The sequence below is a fragment of the Camponotus vicinus genome, unplaced genomic scaffold (genome assembly GCF_025532165.1).
Source record: "Camponotus vicinus isolate PSW18456_S1 unplaced genomic scaffold, iyCamVici1.0 SCAF_8, whole genome shotgun sequence".
Taxonomy (NCBI): Eukaryota; Metazoa; Arthropoda; class Insecta; order Hymenoptera; family Formicidae; genus Camponotus; species Camponotus vicinus.
The window spans coordinates 8108060-8123384 of NW_028141980.1; the positions used below are offsets into that span (position 1 = coordinate 8108060).

Below are 15325 nucleotides of genomic sequence, written 5' to 3' on the forward strand. Positions count from 1 at the left end.
CGGTAGGCGATCGCACTATTAACGGTGCCACCACAGACTTCTATAATACACTAGACTGCTAACAGATTACAGGCGGACATGATGCACAAGTGTGCACGTGACGCCATATTTCGTGTGGGCATATTATATAGGGTGTCCAAAATGTTTATTTTATGATTGTAAGAGGATTGTACCACAGACTTATCTGACAACATCGACAATACGAACTGAACACCCAGTATAATTTGCCCACACGAAATATGGCTGCCATCCTCACCACCATTTGCACCTTGCATCACTTTTTCGAGTCATTTTATACAGATGTTAGCAGTCTAGTATATTATAGAAGCTGGGTGCCACACTACTACTACGTTTCCCGCCAACATGGCAAAGATGTCGGCGCTCGTGTCGTTTCCCGCCAAGCCCCCGCGGCAACCTCGACACAGCGGAGCGAAGTTTTTGTATGGCGGTATAAGAGACTTTTCCCCGCGGTTTCTCGTCTGAACTCCTTTTTGGCTGGAAATTACGGCGCGGAAGATGGGGCAGTCGGACGATATCGAGGATTCGACGTACAGTCAGCACCAGGATCTCTGCCAGAAGCTAAATATGGACGCGACCGCTGCGTCCGAGGCCTGGAAATCCTATGAAACTATCCGGCAGAACTACACTCTCGAGGTGGCATTTACTTTGTAATAAGCCAATAATCTCTCGGCCCGACGATTAAAATACCCCTATTCCGCGATTATTTTCCCTCTCGATGCGCCGAAACGGTACGATTGTTTCGCGACACATTCAGGTCGCGATAACACAACCACTTTGAATCGTCGATATTCCGCGCGAGAAAAAGAGAGGAAGCGGATAATGCCGAATGATTCTCTGTACTACGCATTTATTTAAAACGCAATCGACGACAATCTGTTTAATCTCGGAAGTTCGTGTTAAGGATGTTTATTAATAATTTTTTTTTGCAATACTTTGATATATTTTTAATAGTAAATACATTGTTGCACTCTGGTAAAATTTAAAATTTTTTACCTTAAACAGTAATTTGGGGAAGCTTATTAATTTTTTTATAATAATAGTAAGTTGTTTCATCTTGCTTTATTCCTTGATAATATCTTAATATATTTCATCGGTGATAAAAAAATGTTTTCCTTTTGCAGGGGGATCAGTTGCATTGGATAGGATGTGCGTTGTATGTAGCTTGTAGAAAATCTTCCACACCCACAGTTGGGAGAACAGGTGCTAATGTAGAAGGCAATTGTGTATCGCTGACGCGTCTCTTGCAATTGTGTAATCTTCCATTGATACAATTCTTTACAAAGAGCAAGTCATGGGCGGATATGGCCAATATGCCGCAAGACTTTCGTGCCAAGATACAAAAACTAGAAGCAAATTTTTCAGTGTCTATGGTCATATTTAAAAAGTACCAACCAATATTTACCGATATATTCAAGGATCCAAGAGAAGATATCTCTAGACCGCCTAGATCCAGAAGGCATAGAGCGATACCCTGCACACCTACCAGAGTTTTTGAATTTTGTTGGACACTGTTTATATGTATAAAAGGTGCAATTCCTGATATCTCGGACGATCTTGTTAATTCTTACCATCTTTTGTTGGTCTGCTGTGATCTTATATATAGCAATGCTCTATTATCTAACAGAAAAGATTTATTGAATCCTAACTTTCCTGGTAAGTATTTGTTAAGTTAGTTTTAAACCAGACACATAAATTACATTTTATGATAAATAATTTTACATAATTTTGTTTTTCTAATTTATAGGCTTACCAGCAAATTTCAATGATGAAAATTATATTCCACCACAAACAGCAAACTGCATTATTAGTTTGTTGTGCGAACGTCATGAAGCAATCGCTGTTGAAGCTAAAGTTATAAAGGAGTATTGCATGAAAAATTATATCAACAAACTGTTTAACGAGAGAATCCTACGTGGTGATCAATCAAACTTTTCTGGTATATTAGAAGCATTGAATTTTGATGGCAATAGTAAAGCTGTTAACAAGGCTTATGAGCAGCGTGTGTTGAGTGTTGGAGACTTTGATGAAAGAATTTTCTTAGGTAAAATTGTTATTTAATAATTATTAGAAAACTATTTTTTTGTATATCAGTTATTATGCACAATATATACATACACAAATATATATATAAGATGATTAAAAAACACACAAACATGAAGAATTAAATACATGTATTGCTGTAAGCTTGCATTATAATTTTGCATGTCTTATGCTAGCTTATATCGCTTTTGTAAATATTTGTGTAAATTTAGCAAAAACCTGTGTGCTATGTGATTAATAATTATTTGCAACTTTAATTCTGTTAAATTTTCATGATAATTTTATTTAATGTCGTTTTACTATAACTATTAGTTGTTTACAATAGGTGCTTTCCATTTACATCAAAACTCAGATAAATCTCACTTCTGTCTTTCTTCAACATTCATGTTGAAGAAAGACAGAAGTGAGATTTATCTGAGTTTTGATGTAAATGGAAAGCACCTAATATATACTATAATAGGTGCTTTCCATTTACATCAAAACTCAGATAAATCTCACTTCTGTCTTTCTTTAACATGAATGTTGAAGAAAGACAGAAGTGAGATTTATCTGAGTTTTGATGTAAATGGAAAGCACCTAGTATTTAATTTATACCTTATAATGAAGCTATCTGAATTTGTAGATTGATAATGTTTCTAGAAAAAAAGAAAAGTTAAAGAAAAATGTTCCTAGTAATTTATTTATTTTAAGTTTTTTTTTTTATTTTTTGCTCTTAAAACATTTTATCTTTTGCTTTTAAACATATTTGTGTATCTGCTTTGTTGTGACTGCTTTGTGCAGCGGATTGGAGAAGAGTAAATTTGAGCAACATATCAAATTTGGATATATCTGGCCAAGACACTAGTAAGCATGACCAGTTTGCTAAAAACGTAATCTTAAAAGGTGGGATATAAAAATAATATAAAATGAGTGAGATATAAAATTCTTTTGTTGAGTGGTGTTTTTGACATTTGAGTAATTAAACAAACTAATTTCTCTTGGCTATATTAATGCCACATTTTTTAATCTTTTTCATATAATTACACAAATACTAATTTTAATAATACTTTATAATTGTATTGTATACTTTATAATATTTATAATTTGTTTCAGGCCACGATGCTAGTGAAAACATTGGTTCCCCTACGCAAATAAATATTGACGATTTTCATGAAAGATTGCAAATGAAAAGGGAACAGCATGCTGGGGTAAGTTTAAAGAATACTATTTCTATGGGAATGTAATATATTCTTTTATGTATAATGAATACTGCATATGTTCTTTTTATTTCTTTTATAGCACATACAGTATCTAGCACCTCCTACACCATTGACTGGCCGTAAATATCTTCGATCAAAGGATATGTCTAGTATAACTCCAGTGACAACAGCAACTCAAAGTGTCATTAAGTTGCAAGCTCTGATAGCTGGTCAATCTACTCCAAGTGAAGGTCTATTACAAATGCTGAGCAATTGTTCTCAAGATGTTAAATCTTCAGTTGAGGCAAAAGTTAAACAGATTGGTGAACAATTTTGTGCAAATTATAATAACAATGTAAATGATGGTTCGACATCCGATTTTGGAAAAAAGCGTTTTGTCATGGGACAAACCTTATTTTACAAATTATTAGAAATGATTTTAAATGACGAAAAGCGTAAAAAACCGAATGACGATATAACTGTAAGTTTATATAAATTACGAATATATCGAGAAATTATTCCAGTTATACATATTTATATATTAATATTTGTCTATTACAGAATCTCCTTTTGAATGAAGTCTTCATTCAGTGCCTGTTTGCCTGCTGTCTCGAGATAGTTATTTATTCTTACAAGAGTAATGATAAAATATTTCCATGGATATTAAAGGCTTTAAATCTAGATGCATACTATTTTTATAAGGTTATAGAAATTATAGTAAGAGCTGAAGATCAATTGTCACGAGATGTTGTCAAGCACTTGAATCAGATCGAAGAAAAGATTCTAGAGTCTCTGGCTTGGCGAAGCGACAGTCCTCTCTGGCAAACAATCGAATCCTTGCCTGACGGTGTGCCGAGCTGCGAGGAAGTTTCCTTACCTGGCACCTTGGAAACTGTCGATCCAAATACCCCTGGCCAACCTGTATTAAGACGGATTGCTCTAGATCGGGATCGTACTCATCATGACGTTCAACAGAGTCCGATTTCGTCTGCTTCAGAAAGGTATAATATATTCGATTAACTAAAAGAATGGAAAATGTAGTTAAAAATTTGGTTCAGAAATTAAAGTTATATATATGCGATTTATTAGAAAAAAATTATTAATCAGTATTATAGAAAAGTTATATGATAAATTTGAGGATATATATAATTGTGATCGCCATAGTTACATGATAATAGCAATTATTAAATTTTATTGTTTTCTTCGAAAGTTAGTTAATTTGTAAAATAATTTGAAGGATCATAATAATTTTCAAATTTCATTATTTAATTTTTCATTAAGGAAGATATATATTGAATTTTTCTGTTTAGATTTCAATCTCCTATCGCAGCATCTGGTATAGCAAAGAAGCGATTATTCCCCGAGACCAGAGTTACCGGTCAAAGTGTTCTAAGAGTCGGGCAAAGTGTATTATCTTCCAATAGAGGAATGTTAATAGATAACCAAAGAATACTTTTATCTGTATCGGTATCTGATCAAGTTGCTGTATCAAGAACATCAGGCACGCAAGCATCGAATAATTCTGCTATACAAGCTATACAAGGAACGAATAGAGATACAGCTAGACCGAGGAGAACAGGTTCTGTAGCGTTATTCTTTCGAAAGTTTTACAATCTTGCATGCGTTCGCATGCAAGATTTGTGCAATTCGTTAGAAATATCAGACACTGATAAAAAGAAGATATGGACGATTTTTGAATATTCCATCAAAGAACGTACCGAACTAATGAAGGATCGACATCTCGATCAAATCTTAATGTGTGCAATTTATGTGATATGTAAACTCGTAAAGATGGAAAAGAACTCATTTACCGAAATCATGCGTTGTTATCGTCTGCAGCCACAGGCAGAGTCGCATATATATAGATCGGTACTTATAAAAAAAATTACCAATGACGCAGATTCGACGACAAGCAGTAATAATGAAAGATCGGAGGATAATAGTAATTTAGTAGAGAACATAACTCCGCCGACTCCGACAAATATGGCTGGGACATCGCAAAACTTTGACGGAGAGGAACGAGGCGATCTAATCAAATTTTACAACACAGTATATGTGCCACAAGTCAAAGAATACGCGAATAAATTTGGATCAGCTCGCGGTAACGTCATGAATCTCTCATTGAGTCCTCTACCAAAAGGAAAAGCGCCTGCTAACTCTCCAGTGAGGCGTGTTACCAGTAGTATTATGACACGTACCCTAGATCCGAAGGCTATTAGTGCATCACCGGCACCACAATTAAGTTATTGCTTCAGCCGTAGTCCTGCCAAGGTAAAATTGATTTTAATCTAAATTTAAGTTTTATCTCTTTAGTTTCTAAATCTTCAAGATACTAAAACTTTTCTCATCTTTATATATACATTATGATATATTTCGTTCTTCCTCTTTTAGGATTTAGAAGCTATTAATAAGATGATGATATCTGTAGATGCGAAAAAGAGCGTAGGAAAGCGATTACTTTCCGATGATACAGATGTAGAAATGACGGAAGGTACATCTCCTAAAAAAACTGCGACCTTTGTCGCGCGAAAATTAGAAAATATCATTGGGGAACGACGAACGCAAAATCAATAAGCGGAATGTGGTAAAATAATAATATTAATCATAACTTACAAGGATAAAAAGCTTGTTTGATCTGCTTATTTACACACTTGAATTGGTTTACAAAAAGCAAAGAAATCTACCTACATAAAGCAGATAATAAATCTAATTTCTTGTTTGTGTAACGTAAATGTGAATCAGATGTTATTTCTCAGATCATTCTAGCAAATATTGGAACTCATTATAAAGTATCGTTCACATTATATATGAATGCTATAATGTTGTTTGTAATTTTATTTAATGTAAAAAAAAGTCAGAATTCAATTTCCAGTATTGTTGGGGTTGACTTTTTTTCCGTCGGAGGAGAAAAATGCCTTATACACCATTCACCCCCGACCAGTGAGCTGTGTGGGACTCGCACCCACTAAAGAACTCCCTCTCGCGTCCCCCTCGGACTTTGCCACTCGAATCCTGGGGAACCGCTTCCGCATAATTTTCCGGGATTGGGGTTGACTCTTATCAAAGTAGATTTTTCTTTCTCTCTTTTCAGTTTTTTAAATCTTATTTTATAACTTCCTAAATCAAATTGTCTTTCAAGTCGTATAATGCACTGGAATATGGAATACAAAAATATGTAAAAGATTATAAACTACAAAATATGCATAACTGCACTTTCTATATGTTATCATTAACATACTCTTTTAGAATTAATTGAAAACACAAACATCATGATTTTTTGAATTTGCCTATTGTTACTTTTTGATCATGATTGTTACATAAAATTATATTTATGTGATAAAGTTACAAAATCGACATTCACACACACACATACACACATACATATGTAGTGATAATTAGTGTATATAAAACTACCGGTAATTCTATAGTAGTAGCCAATGATTTTATATAATCACCAAATCAATCATTTTTTCAGGATAGCGTATATTTAAATAAAAAATTATTGTTTAAATAGGAAAAAGAATATTAAATAGAAAATTTGCAAAAAGTATATAATAGTAGTATTATTGTGACAATTATAATTCACATTATGATATATGGACTAGTTTGCCACCATCAACAAATATTTTAGTAACAGATCTTTGGATTAAAAAATCCAAAATTTATTTTTCTTAAAAATTAGATTAATTATTTTTATAACCATTAATATTGGCTATATCATGTTAATTAAATATTGAATGAAAATTTTACAAAGTTCACACAATATAATATTATATTTATTTTTATATTTGAAACTTAATCTGTTGGAAAGTTTTTCATCTTATGATGATGAGTTTTTGATCTTATGATTCACATAAAGACTATTGAAAAAGATTCATTACAATAATTATCTTTTTATTCCATTTTTGTTGTTGTTGAATTGTAACATCTACCATTAAAAAATTATTCAGTTGCAGTCAAACAACCCATATACATAAATACTTTGAGTTTGTAAAATAAGTTAAATAAAAAAATATATTAATTATAAATAGCTTTTGTTTTTGATTGTTATAATTAAAACTTTCATTGCATATCTTAAAAGTTAAGCTAGTCAATATTCTTAAAACATCATTTGATTCATATCATTCGTACACTGGAAATTGTTCTGACTATTCCAAGTAAATATATTATGATTTGTCATTAAAATCATTACTTTTTTATTTTTTGTTTTGCAATTAAAACATACAAAGACTATAAAAATATAGTTGGTCATATTTGATAGTAATTATTTTAATAATAGATTTAAGCTCGTCGTGGGAAAAGCAACAAATATTTGCACAGCAAATACAAATATCAGCGTCGGGTAATAAAATTTGATTAAAATTAATTTTTTTTTATAGAAGAACATGGATTCAGTGTAATAATTTCATGTAAAATCACATAATTATATTTATCACACAAATGTATCTTCTATTTCGAAATGTAAGTTATTTTCTTTTTTAAATTTAATTTATCAAAAGTTAAAAAAACTTAAAGTAGATATATAAGTATTTCTAAATTCGATTTTCTATGATCTCATTAATTTGCCATTTATTATCGAACAATGTATAAAATGAGACTTATAAAATAAGGATGGCAATTATTATATTTATTGCATTGAAAAAACTTTGTAACTCGAACTTAATATAATTGAATATTAAATCGCAAATTGAATATTGAATACTTTAATGTAATTAAATATAAATATTCGTTATGCATGAGATAATTGTGTTGCTTATTTGCATTGTTCTATAGCAGAGAATATTGTTTACATATTTTAATTATTGTCGCGTTTTATTTTTTTTCTATCAATCATAATGAAATATATACGAGAATGCTTCGTTCAACGATCTTCATCATACGCTTTTATCTTTAAAATTAATTTACACTGTATTTTTAAAATAAGATTTGACGAAAAAAAGAACACATAAAATCACTTTTCATTACATTGTATATGATTTGCATATGCAATTAATAACAAATACTTTTAAAATACTTTTTCTTTATAAATAAATAGTACAAAAATCTTTATTAACATGTGATCTACTACTATAGCTTTCATGTATATACTATTATCATACACACGCAGAAGTAAATCGGCGATTATTAAAAAGATATAAACTTGTTTTTTTTATAAAGTGTGAATATTATCCATGATTAAAATTTTATTACAAGAATATCATAGAATGCACATGCATATAAAATTTCTAGATTTATTTCTATATAACGCGATTCATATTTTGCTTAATATTAAGAAACCACAAACACGCACAATATGTTTTGTGAGTTGAGTCTTTATTAATCAAAATCAAATTCAAATCTTATAATAACAATTCTCGCTTGCGTTTTGTGTATAAAATATATTACAATATGTATATATACATAAGGAAAATTCCTATAAATTTAAGATAGGCCTCAAGCCTAGCTCGATGTTCGTAGGGGCGTGTTTATTTAATATATATATATATATATATATATATATATATATATATATATACACATATATATATATTTGTATGTATATGACATACTATACGTATTTCTATATACAATATATGTAAATGGACATGCTATGTATTTATGATATATAATGTATGTATATGGACATAGTTTACACAATCATGCATGATACATTAAACTTTAGAAATGTCCAAGTATGATAAATATGTTGTATATTACACAATTTGTTTCTTTTCCATCGTTGTAATTACAACGTTACATTGAGTTGCTGATCAACGATCATTAAAATATGTTACTGACTGCTGAAGCAATGTGCCTCGAAATTCTCGCGAACTTATTTACAAAGAATGATGAGAGCGCGCACTAAACGAGAAAACAAACTTTCGATTATATCTTTACGCATTTTCCATAAATGACCAAGCTCGATAGCTCACAATGATATATTGGCACAAATGTCGGATACTTCGATTCGCACGGTAAGAAATTATTTCCTCAGTCCATCACATCTACATATGTACATAATACAGACCAAGTTCACAGCTTATTGATTATTAAAAATATCGAAATACAATATATTTCGAGTCATTATGCTTCGAAATACAATAAAATATAAAATGATTCGGCATATAATTATTTTTTATTCTAATTAAATCTCTCAACAATTATTTTGTAATTTCAATGAAAATATATCAAAATCTTACAAATATTATATTGCTATATATTTGCAGTTATGACATTAATTTTTAATGCACTATAACCGTATAATATCAACTAATTATTGTTATACGATTTTATATGTAAAAAATCACAAATGTTTTGAAAACTTCCATTGTGTTATTCAATATAAATCATACTTGTAATCTTTTTAAAATTAAAAACACGTGATTATATAATTGATACAATATACAGTAGATTTCTATTTGACAAGTCATGGACATTTTTGTAAGAATGTACAAGCATTAGAATTATCATTTACAAGTAGCAAAATATATACATTGTGCCATATTATCTCCTTTGCTAATATTTTAAAAATTTGATTGAAAGAGAAATGATGATTCATTGATGCTGCAATAATTCTCTTTATGAAAATAACTCTTTGTTATTCTGATTTAATCGGCTTTATCTTCCACCAGAGGAACATTCGAATATTTTGGGAAATCTACAGCATCAACGGGATTTTTAACTTTGAAACTAGGAAATAATCCTGTCATGCTAGTTCTAGTGTTGTATCCTTTGGAGAAACCATCCCAATGATTACCATAAACTTCAATCAAGTCTCCAATTTTCATTTCTAACTCTCCGTTTTTCCTCGGTTTGTGATCTAAAATAGCTACATGAGGATGCGGATTTTGTCCCCCGTAGTAATATATATCGTCGAGGGATGTAAATCTATCGTATGCATCCGCATAGAAGGTTTGCATTAATTCATATGCGACACGACATACTTGAGAACTAAATGTGCACACCAAATAGTCGCATTCCGATAGAAGTTGAATGTCGATAATTATCCCCTGCAACGAAACGTCTGAATATCGCTTCGCTACAGATGCCGTTTCGGCGATATCTGGATCACCTATTATCTCGTAATTTGTATAACGTTTTCTAGCTGTTGTTATCACTTTTGGGTCATCGCTGGCTAAAAAAACCCTCTTTACATCCGGCTTGGTTTCAAGCTCGTCGAAATACTGTTCCACTTTACTCATATATTCATCTATATCATGATAAGCTGCCTCTGTACCTACTTTATCGGTTCTACGTACATGAATACCAACAATAGGTTTCTTAAAACCAAGTCTCTCTTTTGCCTTCTCTAATGTTCGTTTCACGTGATCTTGAGGTCGCATCAAGTATTTCAATACCTGTCCTACCCACCAAACTAGAGGATGACCATGGATTTTTTCTAATCTTGGTGCTAAGTCTGCAGGTACACTAGGTGGCTGGAACCTTGGTTTTGGATAAACATTGTCTACTATTGGCAGAGATATTACTTGTTTAGAAGGATCACCAGGCCAATTGGAATGTGAAACACCTGTTGTAGATAAGCAAGTATTGCTGAGAGGTTTGAATACAGATTCCCAGCCATCCTTCTGATACCTCCATCCTTTAGATTTTATTATCAATGTCCTTTCTGTACCATAAGCTACTAGAAAGCAGTACGTGATGTGATGAATCTGCAAATAGGAAAGCATGCATTTATTTCATTTGTTCCATTTAAAGATCTAATTAATATAATTTAATCTTCTTACCTGGCAGCCAAAGCCGCATCCTTTATTTAAACTACATATCAATTTTTTTGCTTTATTACAATCGGCAGGATTTTGCAGATATCTTTAAATTAAATACAAAATGTACAATCAGATTAGAGAAAATACATGTAGCTATAGATTAGATTAGATTAGATTTGCAAAAAAATTGCTTTGCATTATATTATATATTTCAATATTATATAATGACAAATTGTACATTACCTAAATCTTCTTTGAACAAGATCGGATAAATCTTTTGCTTCTCTTTTCCGCCATTCGTCATAACCATCTACTTTCTTTAATTTATCGATATTTGTTAAAAGTGACTTTTTGTGTTCCCATACATTTTTCAACACATCTTGAATCTCTTTCTCCCTTTGATCATATGTAAATTCATCAATGTGCTTTTTAAGTTTGTTTATTTCGGCGCTAATATAATACCTGTAATATATGTTTAAATAGATCATCTTTTCTATAATATAGTATATTTGATTTCAGTTGGTCATTATTATATTTACCATGTCTCCTGAATATCGTTTCTTAATCGCCTTCGTAGTTCTTCGTGTTCTAAAGAAGGAACACCATGTTGCACACCATCTTGATGTTCTATCAGGTCATAATAAGCTGACACTTTCCCGACTTTATCTTGTATGGAACCTAAATGATCGCCTTGTATAGATTTTGGTCCTTCTCTGGAAATTATGTTAGCCTATACAATGAAAAGATCGTAATGCTCCATGTCTCAAAGTTTATATTTCAATGTTGATAAATTTTTCTGTTTTTCATAAATTTTCATACGCAAACATACCCCAATATGAAGTTCTTTAACGCATCGTTTTGCTTCTTTAGAATTTCAAAGTCATTAACCATTTGTGCTAGGCGTTGTGTGTTCTCTTTATTGGCAGTACTAGCATCTCGGCTTGACAAGGCGTTCAACTTAAATATATGAACGATTGATAGAATTAATACTAAAAACCATGTGACCAGCAACGCTATTCCAAGCTTTCCCAGCCAACCAGGTCGTCCAGAACAAATCGCCAGCATTTTGCACAAAGTACTTTCGCTTGTGATGTGTCACAACATTACGATATCTGAAAATACAATAAAATAATGTAAAATTTAAATTAAATAAATATACTTTATTTAGATTTCTCTTATATGCTTAAATATATATATATATATATATATATATATATATATATATATATATATATACATACACACACACACACACACACACACACACAAATATGTACATAAAGTTTTTAATATTTACTAAGTAAATTTTCATATGTTTTTCATGTGTATCGACACATCTCGTTAAAACCATCATTAGCTTTCTCTCGTTTTTTCGTTCCTTATTGGATTTCCATTTAATAAGGTACGCAGTATCGTTACAATTTAATTACTGTTTATCAAGAGGAAATTGAAAAATAAATACAAGTTCGCCTACAGACGAACGGAGCAACGCGGAGAGTATGAAACCGCGTTAATTACTTCCGTTTATATTCGGGATCTGCCCCCATGATCGCTCTAACCTCTATATCGTGCCTATCTTTTCGAGCTTGGAACCCGTACACACACGTATGCGTGCAACATGTCACGAATGACGAGGTGATAAATCGTCAGCTGTTGCACCAGAATATTAAATATGGAAACTCGGAAAATGCGAAAAAAGTGCACGAGTTCAGTCGTAGACAATTAAATGCATGGTGTCTGAGGAATTTATCGTATCTGCGAAATTGTCACGTTGTTTCGTTTCCTCGGACGGAAACGTAAAAAGATCGCTGTCGCACGCCAACGTTATCCCCGCATCTGAACTCGAGCGAAATTATCCTGTTATATTTTTTTTTTTTTTTTCATTTTTTTCCGCATCATGCATTCTGGTTTAACCGCTTTTCGTACTTACGTGTCGGCCGCTCGCCGCACGCTCCGCTGACTTACGAAAGACGACGCGACGCTTATCTATCATCTGTCCGTCACTCTCGCGCTGTCACGAATTGACACGTTCCATCCGTTACGCCGTTTACTCCCGCGTTGATTACCCGCTCCATCCCGGACTAGAACGGTATATATCGGGTGTTATCGGGTATTGGGGATAATAGGGGACAGCTAGTCATCGCGTGCGTTACCAATGTCAGTCGCTGATAACGAATTCAACGGTCGCACTGGAGCCTATCGAGGAGAGAGAATGCATGTTTTGTAAATTTATGAGATGCATAGCGTCAAAATGCTTTTTTAGAAACAATGGATGATGTATCGCGCCGCGTAATTCGCGAATTAATCTGCTTTTATTTTAAATCTTCTAACGGTACCTTCTTTGATTTTGACCGTGTTTACCTTTACAATTTTATATTTCGACCTGTACAGCATCTCTTATTTTTATCATCTGTTTATTTTTGTATTTCTTTTATATGTTACATTAATATTATTACGTCACACTGAGGAGGGCCCGAAAGGGACCGAAACGTTTGGTTTTTGTAAAAATTATAATTTATTTTTTTTATCATTTTTATTTTTATTTTTTGTCATGCATCACCACCTGCGCTTTACTTGGTCTAAAATAGCCTACTTTATTATCATTAACGCTTCAAAGTGTCCGACATAAATTCTGCCAACGACGATGCGAGAGGGGGTCCATAAAATGGACCAACGTTTTTTTCGAGTTTTTTGCTATGCATACATTTTTTGTTTTTATTTCACTCGAGAGCCTTCAATATGCACCAGTGCGCCCCTGATGTATCCAATCGAGTTCGCTGTGAAAGCGAACTGATATAAAATTCACTGGACTTGTCGGTAAAATTCAAAATTCTTACTTATTTATTCCAGACATCGTTTTACGTTCATCCTTTTGAAAATGGAGACTGCAAAGGTACGAAGTAATGATTATCCTCAATTTGATAGTTGCACAAACCCCAAGATATTGATATCCGAGAACGATGATCGCGTGTCCTGGGTCCAGAAGGGTGGAATCCATCGTGCTTACGTAACATTTAAATTTTCGCGCCGGAGACGCGCCATCTCTCTTTTCCCGCGACGTCAAGTGTGATCGCAGATGGCGTTGCGTGTCCGTCTTCGTCGGCCTAAATAAAAATTGAATTTTCATTGCGGTTACGAAGCGTCCACGAAGCTCGCGTTTTTTTTTTTCCCAATTCAACTCGTCGAGTGTCGCGTCGATACGTCAAAGATACGAGCGAGTTTTTTTCTATCGACGCAAATTACAGGAAAATCTCCCGCGATTGAGGAACGCGATGTAAATTGGCGCGACGTAAAGTACGAGATAAAGCGAGACAAGTATGACACATTAACCGTCCGTCTCCCTCCCCTCCCCCCCTTCACCCGCCTCCCACTACGAAAATCGCGCACGCAGCATCCTTGCGCGCGAAACACGCGTACGCCGGTGGACGCACATCGTGTGTCTATGGCTCGCGTGGCTGTACATACCTGTGAATAGTGTATTTTAAGCCTTAGTTTTAACGAAATGACCGACTGAAGGAGAGGGCGAGAGAAGAGCCGCGAGACGGAGAATATATACGTGAGAGCGACGCAGAGGCAGGAGGACCGAGAGAGGGAGAGAGAGAGAGAGAGAGTGAGACGGAGGAAAAAAAGAGGGTAGCCCAGGCGGAGAGACGGTTGATCGCGGAACGTCGGACAATCGCCCGGAAGCGTGAAGCATTCGTTCGGAGGCGAGGTAAATTTCGTTCATCGAGACGACGAAGTTTCCACGAGTCCCGTGAATTTTCCCCTCTTCCTTCTTTGTCTCTCGCATGCGCGCACTCGCTTGTTCCATCCATCTTTCTCTCTCTCTCTCCCTCTCTCTCTTTCTCTCGCGCAATCTTTCCCGTTCTCCCGCTCCCCCTCTCCTTCCTCGCCGCCGACGTGCACGCAGTTGTCGTCTCTCGCTTGTTTCATCCTTCTTTCCTTCCTCCGTCTTTTCTCGAGCGCGTCCGCCGCGGTGTCGTCGATCGGCCCGTTCGTTCGTACATACGTCGGATCCGCGCTCGTGCCGTCGCTCCAGCCGGACTCTCGCTCGGGCGAGCGATCTCGCGGTCGTGGTCGCGCGCGCCCACCGTCCACGACGGTTTCCTTTGTGTCCTCTCTCTCTCTCTCTCTCCGTGTCCGAGCGTACACAGTGTTGTGAAAAATCCGGCAGCAGCGCGCACAGCTGCCATTGCTGTAATTATCTGCTTTTTCGCTCGCAGCACGGTACAAACGGCTCGCCGCAGTCCTCTGGGAACCGATATCTGCGCGTCGCTCGCCGTCATCGCTGCCGCCGCCTCCACCTCCGCAGCAGCAACAAAAGCCGCCCCGTCACCGCTGCCATCGTCGTCGTCGTGGAGACCTAGAGATGCGCGTGCGGAT

General features: G+C 34.5%; 3 protein-coding genes across 12 annotated transcripts in view; 2 read left to right on the plus strand and 1 right to left on the minus strand.

Moving 5' to 3' along the window:
- The first annotated feature begins 257 nt into the window (after nt 1–257).
- LOC145975739 (retinoblastoma-like protein 1) lies at nt 258–7878 on the plus strand. Of its 3 annotated transcripts, none has more exons than XM_083106413.1 (9): nt 258–654; nt 1143–1674; nt 1766–2062; nt 2842–2943; nt 3154–3248; nt 3340–3720; nt 3801–4240; nt 4550–5510; nt 5631–7878. In XM_083106413.1, the coding sequence occupies exons 1-9, from the start codon at nt 517–519 to the stop codon at nt 5811–5813; spliced, it is 3129 nt and encodes a 1042-aa protein (XP_082962539.1). In that variant the 5' UTR covers nt 258–516; the 3' UTR covers nt 5814–7878. The 3 variants fall into 3 exon arrangements, with proteins under 3 accessions (XP_082962539.1, XP_082962540.1, XP_082962541.1); XM_083106414.1 differs by having other exon boundaries at nt 2842–2904; XM_083106415.1 differs by lacking the exon at nt 2842–2943 and having other exon boundaries at nt 259–654; nt 5631–7875.
- A 655-nt stretch (nt 7879–8533) lies between these two features.
- On the minus strand, nt 8534–15053 carry Fuct6 (alpha-(1,6)-fucosyltransferase 8). 8 transcript variants are annotated; one of them, XM_083106420.1, is made up of 9 exons: nt 14408–15053; nt 13780–14046; nt 13096–13719; nt 12873–13023; nt 11772–12054; nt 11482–11655; nt 11186–11404; nt 10964–11045; nt 8534–10888 (listed from the first exon to the last, which is right to left on the minus strand). In XM_083106420.1, exons 5-9 carry the CDS (start codon nt 12005–12007, stop codon nt 9827–9829), a joined length of 1773 nt encoding a protein of 590 aa, XP_082962546.1. In that variant the 5' UTR covers nt 12008–12054; nt 12873–13023; nt 13096–13719; nt 13780–14046; nt 14408–15053; the 3' UTR covers nt 8534–9826. The 8 variants fall into 8 exon arrangements, with proteins under 8 accessions (XP_082962546.1, XP_082962547.1, XP_082962545.1 ...); XM_083106421.1 differs by lacking the exon at nt 13096–13719 and having other exon boundaries at nt 13878–14046; XM_083106419.1 differs by lacking the exon at nt 13096–13719.
- The window catches only part of Pum (pumilio), a 103672-nt gene continuing 102864 nt past the window's right edge, over nt 14518–15325 (plus strand). The window contains exon 1 of the mRNA XM_083106408.1: nt 14518–14654. The gene's annotated coding sequence lies outside the window, so the exon portion shown is untranslated. The remainder of the gene's footprint in view (nt 14655–15325) is intronic.

What these genes read in the sequence shown, in the direction of transcription:
- Fuct6 (XM_083106421.1), bottom strand. Translation starts at nt 12,007, where the DNA reads ATGCTGGCGATTTGTTCTGGACGACCTGGTTGGCTGGGAAAGCTTGGA. An exon ending in AACGATATTCAGGAGACATG is followed by an intron (nt 11,405 to 11,481) that starts GTAAATATAATA and finishes CATATATTACAG; the next exon opens with GTATTATATTAGCGCCGAAA. An exon ending in GATGCGGCTTTGGCTGCCAG is followed by an intron (nt 10,889 to 10,963) that starts GTAAGAAGATTA and finishes TCCTATTTGCAG; the next exon opens with ATTCATCACATCACGTACTG.
- LOC145975739 (XM_083106413.1), top strand. Translation starts at nt 517, where the DNA reads ATGGGGCAGTCGGACGATATCGAGGATTCGACGTACAGTCAGCACCAG. An exon ending in TGATGAAAGAATTTTCTTAG is followed by an intron (nt 2,063 to 2,841) that starts GTAAAATTGTTA and finishes TGCTTTGTGCAG; the next exon opens with CGGATTGGAGAAGAGTAAAT. An exon ending in AAAGGGAACAGCATGCTGGG is followed by an intron (nt 3,249 to 3,339) that starts GTAAGTTTAAAG and finishes TTTCTTTTATAG; the next exon opens with CACATACAGTATCTAGCACC.